At 45.2% G+C, this 12,378-nt stretch overlaps 1 protein-coding gene across 1 annotated transcript in view; it reads right to left on the bottom strand.

Moving 5' to 3' along the window:
- PNOC (prepronociceptin) overlaps positions 1–12,378 on the bottom strand; it is a 41,031-nt gene that overhangs the window by 23,273 nt on the left and 5,380 nt on the right. The window contains exon 2 of the mRNA XM_034763881.1: positions 1,051–1,193. Coding sequence (XP_034619772.1) covers positions 1,051–1,176 — 126 coding nt within the window. The 5' untranslated portion in view covers positions 1,177–1,193. The remainder of the gene's footprint in view (positions 1–1,050; positions 1,194–12,378) is intronic.

The following is a 12,378-nucleotide window of genomic DNA, read 5'->3' as shown; positions in this document are numbered from 1 at the left end:
TTACACTGGTGTAATTCCATTAACTTCAGTGGGATTACTCCTGATTTACACCAGGGAAAGCTAGCTCAGAATCAGGCCCCTTGTTTCTATGCTTTGTATTTACTTGACTGTCCCTCTAGCCCAGGGGTGGCCAACCTGAGCCTGAGAAGGAGCCAGAATTTACCAATGTACATTGCCGAAGAGCCACAGTAATACGGCAGCAGCTCCCCATCAGCTCCCCCTGCTCCCAGCGCCTCCCGCCCACTGGCAGCCCCGCCAATCAGCGCCTCCCCCTCCCTTCCTGCACCTCCCGATCAGCCGTTTCGTGGCATGCAGGAGGCTCGGGGGGCGGGGGGGAGAAGCGAGGGCATGACAGGCTTAGGGGAGGGGGCAGGAAGGGTTGGAGTGGGGGCAGGCCCTGTGGCAGAGCCAGGGGTGGAGCAGTGAGCACCCCCCGGCACATTGGAAAGTTGGCGCCTGTAGCTCCAGCCCTGGAGTCGGTACCTATACAAGGAGCCGCATATTAACTTCTGAAGAGCCGCATGTGCCTCCGGAGCCCCAGGCTGGCCACCCCTTCTCTAGCCATTGATTATCTTAATCTGCAACCATAAAAATGTAGCTGGATGTCTGACACATTCATAGATAATATAGCTCTCCTGCAAAGCAGCCCCCAGGTCTGTCACTGGAAGCCCTAGGTGATGGACGGATCTGATCTCCCCCCTTACTTCCAAATGCGCCTGGGAATCCTTTGCATGGGCTGCCCTGGCTGCTAATGCAAAGGAATAAAGGATTCTGGAGTGGATGGGTGCAGGTGGGGATCTCACTAGGGGGTACAAGATGACTCTGGTATATTTCAAACAAACAAAGAGGGATAGAAGGCCTCATTTAGTCCAGTGAAGCACTTTACTAATTCTACTGCCCCCCACTTCCTGATGTGGCTCTAGGTGATTGCCTATGTTATCTCTTCCTAATGCTGGTGACGCCGGGACAGGGCAGCCTTACTGATGCACTTGGGACATCTGCATGTCAATCGCTGGAGAGTGAGTGAGGCTATGGCCTTGACTGACTTACGAGAACGTTGAAGTTGTCCTGTTGGTTGTACAAGTGTCTGTTGCAGCTCAGGCAGTCCCTCTGACAGTCGCCGAGCACGTGGGCAAACAAACACAGCAGCAAGAGATCCCACAGCAGAGCCCCCATGGTGGCAGTTGCAAGACCTAGGGATCAGAGAAACAAAGACAAGTAGCTCATTGAAGAGATCACTCCCGGTCTGTTAGAAAGAGAAATTCTCCCATTGCTGAGTCACCAGAGCGGCAAAACCTCTTAAGCAACCAGATTATTTCCCCAGTACGCTACCAAGATGCATGTGGTCTGACTGGTCAGTAACTGCCAGGATCACGCTTTCATTTTTGGAAACCAATACTGCATTTGCTTTTGCCCCGGTCAGTTGGTGCTTCCCCAAACTGTCCATGGTTTTACAAAACTAATGGTCAGGACTCCACTGTTCCATTACCAACTCTGCCACTGATTCCCTGTGTGACCCTGGGTGAATCATTTAACTTCTTCAGGTCAGTTACCCATCATTAAATTGCAGGCCGCATCGCTCCACAGGGGCAGTGTGAGACTTAATTGTTTGTAAGGCACTTTAAGATCATGGAACAAAAGGTGCAAATAGTCAAAGTAAACTGTTGATAAAGAGCCTCTGGTCTGAAAATGTATCTGTCGAAATTGTTCAGCAAATGTGAGTAATGAATACATTCATAGGCAATCAAATTTGGGTTCCAAACAATTTGCTAATTTAAAGAGCAGCTAAATCCATAACAAACAGTATTACTCATAATACTCCATCAGCTCTTAGTGACACATGTAAGGGAGATATTTTCGAACATATGGAACCAAATTCTGCTGCCAGACACATTCATACAATTCACATTGTCTTCAGTGATAGATGTGCTTGTCTGGTATATTAATTTTGTATTTGAGATGGTGCTGGAGGAAAACTCCATATCAGTGAGCTAAAGTGGGCAAAGTTGTACTGTCACTCCTACATTAAAATCAATGGTTGCAACTCTTTGAGGCACTCTTCAAACCCAAAGCAAGCTCAGTTAAGCTTCAGTGTAACTGAAACAGGTTTTAAAAGTTAATTCTGTGTTGCTGAAGGATTGGCTGCCGGAGATGGAATTTGTCTACGCAGCAGAGGTATCCAGCAGTGAAGTTTACCTCAACCCTGGAGTGCTCACACATAGGCGGCGAGGGGAAGTAAGTTTTTGTGACCCATCATAGTTTCTGAGCTGAGGCTGCCAGCCAAGGCAGCTGATTTAAAGCCAATTAGGGAGGTGGTTTGTGGGATGTGGCTCCTGGCTGCTAGGAGCTGGGCAGAGCTCGCCTCCCATCTGAGCTAATAAGCTAGAAGTGAAGGTGTTTGCATCTCATTCCCGGTCCTTGGAGACATCCTCTTCTCCAACTTCAGCTAGTGTGTATTCACTTCACTTCTCTCCGCCTCTCTAGTCTCTCTCTATCGCCAACGCAACTAGAATACAAGTTACTCTTCTATCTAAGCTTCCATAGCCTTTGTCATTGACAATATGACAACCCAAGCCTTCTCCCCAGGTTTGGTTGGCTCTAAGGCTCTTTCTGAAGGACCTTTTTACCTCAGATCCTAATTTCCTATCCCACTCCACAGGTGCCAAAACCAGTTAGCAGGAATCAGTCAGCAGCTGCTGAGAATGTGAACATAAGAACGGCCATACAGAGTCACACCAATGGTTCATCTAGCCCAGTATCCTGTCTTCCAACAGTGGCCAATGCCAGGTGCCCCAGAGAGAATGAACAGATCAAGTGATCCATCCCCTGTTGCCCATTCCCAGCTTCTGGCAAACAGAGGCTAGGGACACCATCCCTGCCCATCCTGACTAACAGCCATCGAAGGACCTATCCTTCATGAATTTATCTAGTTCTTTTTTGAACCCTGTTATAGTTTTGGCCTTCACAACATCCCCTGGCAATGAGTTCCATAGATTGATTGTGCATTGTGTGAAGAAATACTTCCTTTTGTTTGTTTTAAATCTGCTGCCATTAATTTCATTGGATGACCTTAGTTCCTGTGTTATGAGGAGGAGTAAATAACACTTCCTTATTTACCCTCTCCACATCAGTCGTGATTTTATAGACCTCTATCATATCCTCCTTAGTCATCTCTTTTCCAAGCTGAAAATTCCCATTCCTATTAATCTCTCCTCATATGGAAGCTGTTCCATACCCCTAATCATTTTTGTTGTCCTTTTCTGAACCTTTTCCAATTTCAATATATCTTTTTTGAGATGGGGTGACCACATCTGCATGCAGTATTCAAGATGTGGGCGTACCATGGGTTTATATAGAGGCAATATAATATTTTCTGTCTTATTATCGATCCCTTTCCTAATGATTCCCAACATTCTGTTGGCTTCTTTGACTGCCGCTGCACATTGAGTGGATGTGTTCAGAGAACTATCCGCAATGACTCCAAGATCTCTTTCTTGAGTGGTAACATCAAATTTAGACCCCATCATTTCATATGTATAGTTGGGATTGTGCTTTCCAATGTGCGTTACTTTGCATGTATCAACACTGGATTTCATCTGCCATTTTGTTGCCCGGTCACCCAGTTTTGTGAGAAAGGGATCTTTGCAGTCTGCTTGGGACTTAACTCTCTTGATTAGTTTTGTATCATCTGCAAATTTTGTCACTTCAGTAGTGTTTACTCCGTTTTCCAGATCATTTATGAACATGTTGAAAAGTACTGTTTCCAGTACAGGTCCCAGTTCAGACTCCTGGAGGACACCACTATTTACATCTCTCCATTCTGAAAACTGATCATTTATTCCTACCCTTTGTTTCCTATCTTTTAACCGGTTACTGATCCATGAGAGGACCTTCCTTCCTATCCCATGACAGCTTACTTTGCTTAAGAGCCTTTGGTGAAGGACCTTATCAAAGGCTTTCTGAAAATCTAAGTACACTATGTCCACTGGATCACCCTTGTCCACATGCTTGTTGACCCCCTCAAAGAATTCAAGTAGATTGGTGAGGCATGATTTCCCTTTACACAAACCATGTTGACTCTTCCCCAACAAATTGTGTTCATCTACGTGTCTGATAATTCTGTTCTTTACTATAGTTTCAACAAATTTGGTTCTGAAATTAGGCTTACCAGCCTGTAATTGCAAGGATTGCCTCTGGAGCCTTTTAAAAATATTGACGTCACATTAGCTATCCTCCAGTCATCTCATACAGAAGCTGATTTAAATAATAGGTTAAAAACCACAGTTAGTAGTTCTGCAATTTCACATTTGAGTTCCTTCAGAAGTCGGGTGAATACCATCTCGCCATGGTGACTTATTGCTGTTTAATATATCCATTTGCTCCAAAACCTCCTCTAATGACACCTCAATCTGGGACAGTTCCTCAGATTTGTCACCTAAAAAGAATGGCTCAAGTTTGTCTCCCTCACAGCCTCTGCCATGAAGACTGTTGCAAAGAATTCATTTAGTTTCTCTGCAATGGCCTTATTCATTTAGTTTCCTTTAGTTTAGTTTAGTTTCTCTGCCATGGCCTTATTCTCCTTGAGTGCTCTTTTAGCATCTCGATTATCTAGTGGCCCAACTGGTTGTTTAGCAAGCTTCCTGCTTCTGATGTACTTAAAAAATTTTTTGCTGTTGCTTTTTGAATCTTTGGCTAGCTGTTCTTTAATTTCTTTTTTTGGCTTTGCTAATTGTGTTTTTTTTATACTTCACTTGCCAGAGTTTATGCTCCTTTCTATTTTCCTCAATAGGATTTAACTTCCACTTTTTACTCTGTTGGTTAGCCACGGTGGCACTTTTTCTGTCCTCTTACTATGTTTTTAAATTTGGGGTACACATTTAAATTGAGCTTTGATTATGGTGTCTTTAAAAAGTTTCCATGCAGGGACTTCACTTTTGGCGCTGTCCTTTTTAACTTCTATTTAACAGACTTCCTCATTTTTGTGTAGTTCCCCTCTCTGAAATTAAATGCTACTGGGGTGGGCTGCACTGGTGTTTTCCCCCCAGAGGGTTGTTAAATTTTATTATGTTATGGTCACTATTATTAAATGGTTCAACTATATTCACGTCTTGGTCCAGAACCTGTGCTCCACTTAGGACTAAATCAGAATTGCCTCTCCTCTTGTGAGTTCCAGGACTAGCTGATCCAAGAAGTAATAATTTAAAGTATCAAGAAACTTTATCTCTGCATTGGCAGAAAGGGAGTATGGCAGAAAGGGATCTAGGGGTTATAGTGGACCACAAGCTAAATATGAGTCAACAGTGTGATGCTGTTGCAAAAAAAGCAAACATGATTCTGGGATGTATTAATAGGTGTGTTGTGAACAAGACATGAGAAGTCATTCTTCCGCTCTACTCTACGCTGGTTAGGCCTCAGCTGGAGTATTGTGTCCAGTTCTGGGCACCGCATTTCAAGAAAGATGTGGAGAAATTGGAAAGGGTCCAGAGAAGAGCAACAAGAATGATTAAAGGTCTTGAGAACATGACCTATGAAGGAAGGTGGAAAGAATTGGATTTGTTTAGTTTGGAAAAGAGAAGACTGAGAGAGGACATGATAGCAGTTTTAAGTTATCTAAAAGGGTGTCATAAAGAGGAGGGAGAAAACTTGTTCACCTTAGCCTCTAAGGATAGAACAAGAAGCAATGGGCTTAAACTGCAGCAAGGGAGGTCTAGGTTGGATATTAGGAAAAAGTTTCTAACTGTCAGGGTGGTTAAACACTGGAATAAATTGCCTAGGGAGGTTGTGGAATCTCCATCTCTGGGGATATTTAAGAGTAGGTTAGATAAATGTCTATCAGGGATGGTCTAGACAGTATTTGGTCGTGCCATGCGGGCAGGGGACTGGACTCGATGATCTCTCGAGGTCCCTTCCAATCCTAGAATCTATGAATCTACCCCGTCCTGAGATGACATGTACCCAGTCAATATGGGGATAGTTGAAATGGGCTAATAGAAGACCATGCTACCTTGTTTCAAGCATCTTTCATCTGAAGAGCTGAAAACACTTTATAGCCATGAATGAAGACTCACACTTCTGTGAGACTGAGGTTATTTATTGCCATGTTATAGATGGGGATACTGAGGCACATAGTGGTGAAATGACTCAATCAAGGTGCAGCAGTGAATCAGAGCTGAAGAAGTGGTACCCAGGACTCCTGCCAGTGGCTTGTTGTTTTTTTTTAACCATCCTTCCTCCCCTTGTTAAGGAGACTTAGTACATCTCAAATTAAGATATCAACTTAAACAAAAGAGAGTAGAGCAGATGGCCCACCGTCTTTTCCCTTAGTTCCCCAAAGTTCTCACCACTGAAATTCCAGCACTGGATATATTATTGTTTATTGTTTGTACTATAACAGCACCCAGGTGCCCCGGTCATGGATCTGAGAGTCACTGGGCTAGGTGCTGTACAAGTACATATAGGCTGAGGTCTGACCTATCGGAAAGCTCCCTCTTCCGCTGTTATATTTAATCAGCAGGGCTGGGAGAAGTGGAACAAGGACTTGGGTCCTGGCACACAGAAGAAGCAGGTTTTCTTATTTGCATGACAGTGAGCGAGGAGACACGCCACGCCATTATTCATGAACAGAGTCCAGGAGCGGCGCTGCATTGCAGGCAGGGTGCCTGTCACCAGGGTGATTTATGCTGTACACAGTGGGGATGCCAGTCTCTCTGCTGCCTGTGAAATTCCTGAGGTGCATTTCCCCTGCATGGGGCAATGACTCCCACAAAGCACGGTGGTGTGACAGATGTTCTGCATTATGTCTCCTGTCTAGCAGGATGTTCTGTTTGTGATTCGCATTCCCGTCTTCGGCGTCACGCAATCTCTGCACGTGTGGCACGAAGCTGGCAGGCTTCGGAAGGCCCCCTCCCTGCAGTGTGACTTTCATTTCCTTCCTGGCCACTGTAAGATTCCGCTCAGAGGTGACAATCCATGAATGGGGATTCGCCCTATGAACTGCATATGAGCTGGGACAGCATGGGGCATTGCTTTCGCTGGCACTGTTCTCCCTGAGCAGTACACGGAGGACCAGGAGCTCCTGCTGATCAGAGATCAAGGACTGCATCCAGAGACGATGAGTAGAGCAGCGCAGATTCTACTCACTCACACATCCGTGGATGTGGATGAACAGAAGAACAGTGGGATTCAATCCTGAACCCCGCTCTGGTCCTGGTGCGAAGAAGTTAGAAAGCAGCCAGGGAATCCCGCTGCATGGAGGAGTGCTCCCCTGGCATAGAGTCAGGCTAACTGACTCCTACATCACCACCTTCTGCAGCCCATAGTGTAGGGGGCACGTCAAGTCGTTCTTTGGGGCAGAGGGGAAGATGGCATAGCCAGAACATGCTGTGCTCTGGCAAGTAGATGGCAGATGGTTCCTTGGGATCGTAGCCATATGGGCATAGTTGAGATTAGCCAGGGCTTCCCTGAATGGGCCCCAGCCTGCTGAAGGAGTGGGCAGTCACAACTTGTCTGAGATGTGCCTGTAGCATTTAAAGAAGCTGCCTATCTCATTCCTCACTTTTGTAACCTGTGCCTTAAGACTACCATTTTTTGCCACTGTGAATAAACTTAGCTTAGACGAGGCAGATGTGAATCTTATTCCAGAGGCTCGTTTGCCAATCGTATTCTTCTGGGTGACTAGCTTGAGCAAGGTCTTTAACCTCAGTGCACGTTGCTATTTAAAAATAAAAATAATGAATTGTTTTATGTAAGGAAAGGTAATTCCCTCCACACTGGTCTTATTTGTCAAAGTGTTGTTCTGCACAGTGGGGACAACAGCTTTTATTCAAATGATTAGCCGCTCAGAGCTGAAATTCCCATTCACCTGTATAATCAAAAACATTGCGAGTTGGTTTTTTTAGGGTGTTTCTGATGACAATAGTAGGGGATAAACAAATTCTAAGAGGAAACTGTCTAATTGGGATGATTTGGGAGGCTACAAGGTTAACGAAGCCCTTGGGTATGCTTTTTACCAACTCCTTGTTGCAATAAGCAATCAGGTATAATGCTTGTGATTGCAGCATTTATTGCTCTGTCTGCTATCTAGCTTGTAATTGCCTTTGGACAAATACAAAAATGAGATGTTTGATACAGACTTAATAAACGAGGGCCAAATCCTGATGCAGTTGAAGTCAGTGGCACAATGCCAGTTGGACCTGATTCTGGCCTTGCTCACACCAGTGTAAATTGAGAGTAACCTGGTCAAAGTCAGCAGGTGTTAAACTGATGTGAGAGCAGACCTGGGCCTGTTGACTTCAGAGTAATACCAGGATTCGGACCACAACATTTCTTTTTGCTTCTGCTTATGGTTGGTGGGTTGAGCTGTGTGTAAAACAGGGACTAGTGGAACCCCTAAAAGTCTTTGAGGGGAAAGAGAGAGAGAGAGGAGGTGGGAAAACAGAGAAGACTGGAGGAGAAGATACTTTGAGACTTAGGGCCAGATCCTTGTTCTGTTCCCTTTGTGCCAGCTGTCTCATTCCAGACAGGGATGAGAATCCAGGCCCCTAGCTCATGCCAAGAGGATGGGCATACCTCCCTCCTGCATACAGTTTGCATGCAGCGCTCTCTTGACTTCAGTGAAAAGGGTGCACAGGACTGGGCCCAGGATGCCTCACTGGAAGAGATTTAAAAGGGGCTTTGTTACAGGGAGATGAGATGAGTCCGCCTGCAGAACTGAAGGGTTGCATATTACATTGTGAATCCTCTTTAAAATCATTCCCCTGGGTACAGTTTACTGCAGCAATACTGTCAGCGGGTTGGAATGTGGTCACAGGATAACGTTACTTAACTACCTGCTTCTACAGCATCAGTTTACTGAAAATAAGTGATCGGATCCCTGTCAGAGCTGCCTCATGTAGCACAGATCTGAGGTTGGGGTGGTGCCCACAGGTGGTGCTGCCCCATTCACCTGATGTGGCACCTTTGCAGTGTATAGTTAACCCAGGGACATATGCATGTAGACTGTGGAAGAATCTCCCAAAGGGAAAACTAGACTGGACAATGCACTGGAATATATACATAGGGAATCACCTCGTACTGGCATCTGAGGGATGGACTAGATCAGTGGTTCTCAACGAGTGGTACGCATATCCTGGGGGTACACAGAGGTCTTTCAGGGGGTACATCAACTCATCTAGATATTTGCCTAGTTTTACAACAGGCTACATAAAAAGCACTTGCCAAGTCAGTACAAACTAAAATTTCATGCCGAGAATGACTTGTCTATACTGCTCTACACACTATGCACTGAAATGTAAGTACAATATTTATATTCCAATTGATTTATTTTAGAATTATATGGTAAAAATGAGAAAGTCAGCCGTTTTTCAGTCATAGTGTGCTGTGACACTTGTATTTTTATGTCTGATTTTGTCAACAAATAGAATTTAAATGAGGTGAAACTTGGGGTATGCAAGACAAGTCAGACTCCTGAAAGGGGTACAGCAGTCTGGAAAGGTTGAGAGCCAGTGGACTAGATTAACTGCCTAAAAGGGAGAAACAGACCATTGTCTTGTGGTGAAGGTAAGAGAGCTGGGATCATTTCCCAGCTCTGCCACTGTGTGGCCTTGGGCAAGTCACTTCACCCTGCTGTGACTCCATTATCCCATCTGCAAAATGGGGATCATTCACCTTCCTCAGAGGGATGTCAGGGAGTGGAATCCATTAGGGCCCAAGCATGCCTGATAAGCGCTGCCCTGAGCTGGGGTCTCAGTGCTACCTGAGAGGGAGCTGCGGAAGGGATTATGGCTCCTTGGACCTCTGCTGCACCTTAGGATGGTACAGTATGGCTGGCCCTGGTGTCTCCAGCTGGCTCTGCTGGTTGGTGTTGGGACCATGGTGTGTTTTCCCAGCAGTTCGAGGAGGAAACAGGTACAGTCAATGTGCAGGGCATGAATATGCCATCTCACGTACAAGACCAGGCAAAGTAACCAGAGCAGTTCTGAGGTTTGGAGCTAACACGTAGGTTGTTTATCTTAGGGGTTTCTCCTGCCACCCATCACCCTGGCATCTGAGCACACCCCTGTGTATGTCACTGCTGAACTTGGCCCAGAGATATCTATGGATGTGGCAGCTGCTTGTTCCAAGTTGCCTTGTTGAATGTGGCCCCGTGACTCTAGTCCTCTTGGAAATGCTCATTTCGTTGGTTGATCAGAACCCAACTGTGACGTTGTGCAGTCTATATGGTTTTATAAAAACATGATCATAAGTGAATATAATGTAACTGGGATAGTTTTATAAAGATTTGATAATAAGTGAATATAATGCAACTGGGATATGCTTCGTGCAAAAGGTCTCTTGTAAGGTACCATTACAAAGCTTATAATCTACTGAGTGTGATCATCCTATTTGTAGAAATGTACCGCTCTTGTATCTAAAACTAGAAATATAAAACATAACTCTGAGGGCCTATTGTAATTATGCAAAGTGTGGGCCATTAATGATGGTTTGGAATCTTGATGACTCCCATTAACCAGGACCATTGTCTGCAGATGGTTGTGTTTACCTCTTAGTCTTCCTGTATATGTGTGTGCTGGCAAGTGGGCAATGAAGTCTTGCAGTAACATGTGATCATGTCACCTGAACTGGAATCCATCTTTAACCTGGTGCTTTTCTGGTGAGGAGGGGTGGAAACCCAGAGGGACAAAGGGTTTCCGCCTTATGCAAAAGATATATAAAGGGGTGGAAGAGAACAGAGGGGGAGAGGAGCCATCATGAAGAATCCCCTAGCTATCACCTGAGCTGGAACAAGAGCTGTACCAGGGGAAAGAATTGTGCCCAGGCCTGGAAGGTGTCCAGCCTGAGAAAAAACTTACTGAAGCATCTCTGAGGGTGAGATTATCTGTATTCAGTTTGATTAGACATAGATTTGCGCATTTTATTTTATTTTGCTTGGTGACTTACTTTGTTCTGTCTGTTACTACTTTGAACCACTTAAATCCTACTGTCTGTATTTAATAAAGTCACTTTTTTCCTTATTAATTAACTCAGAGTATGTATTAATACCTGGGGGAGCAAACAACTGTGCATATCTCTCTATCAGTGTTATAGAGGGCGAACAATTTGAGTTTGCCCTGCATAAGCTTTATGCAGGGTAAAACGGATTTATTTGGGTTTAGACCCCATTGGGAGTTGGGCATCTGAGTGCTAAAGACAAGCACACTTCTGTGAGCTGTTTTCAGGTAAACTTGCAGCTTTGGGGCAAGTGATTCAGACCCTGGGTCTGGGTTGGAGCAGACGGGAGTGTCTGGCTCAGCAAGACAGGGTGCTGGAGTCCTGAGCTGGCAGGGAAAACAGGAGCAGAGGTAGTCTTTGCACATTGGGTGGCAGCTCCCAAGGGGGTTTCTGTGATCCAACCCGTCACACCAACGAGTGAGAAAGGGGATTTGGGTAGAGGGAAGCAAGCTGAGTGTAAACAGTTTGAAGCTGAGGATCAAACAGGCATAGTAGTGAACATCCGTCTATTAGTGGAGAATCAAGATTGCGGTGCCATGAAAAACCTAGTTTGTCCAAAGCTCTGACACCTCAGAACAAAGACTCAGTTTGAGCATGGGTCAGCTCTAACTTGGGCAAACGTTTGAGCTGGTTCCAATCTGATCTGGTCTGACCTAGTTAACTTCTCTGGGGCTTGTGACAGTGGCAAATGTAGAGAGGAAAAGGCTACCCTCGGGATCCTCAAACCATGATTCTTTTTCCAGGCTAAGTAGAGGGAACACATAAGGCAGTAAAGAAATGAATGCTGGGCTTCTTCTTTCTGCGGAAGGGATGGTTCATACAAAGTTTCCTTAATTCAGTGTTACCAGCAGAGTGGAAGTGTTATGCAGATTCCCATAAAGTCTGGAGTATCAGATTCATAGCACTTTGATACCAGGGTCACACACAGTTTCTCTCTGGCTGGAGTAGACTATGCCGAGGGCATGGAAGGGTTAATCTCAGTAGCTTGTTTGTTGTTTGCCAACTGTACAAGGGAGAGAGCTGATAAGGTTTGGAATTACTTTAATCTTTGCTGAGTCTCATTAAAGCTGGATGGCAGAATGAGTCAGAGGATTGGCAAAAGCTTCCAGAAGAGGGGCTGGGAATGGCAATCATCCTTTCAACTCGCCCCTAAAAGTCATTCGGATTAATCTCCTCTCTCATGATGCACAGAGGCAGAGTGACCTAAAGGGCTGAGCAGGGTTTAATGGTCCAAGCAGTGGTGTGTTCTAACCCAGGGGTGCCACTGATTCCCTGGGTGTCCTTGTGCACGTTGTGTCACCCCTTTGTGCCTCAGTTTCCCCATCTGTAAAATCAGGGGTACTGGTTCTGGTTGATCTGTCTCACACAGTGTTATGAGGTCTAATTACT

Source organism: Trachemys scripta, chromosome 3 (genome assembly GCF_013100865.1).
Source record: "Trachemys scripta elegans isolate TJP31775 chromosome 3, CAS_Tse_1.0, whole genome shotgun sequence".
NCBI lineage: Eukaryota > Metazoa > Chordata > Testudines > Emydidae > Trachemys > Trachemys scripta.
Note: the sequence above shows the minus strand (reverse complement) of the source record. Positions and strands in the feature narration are given on the sequence as shown.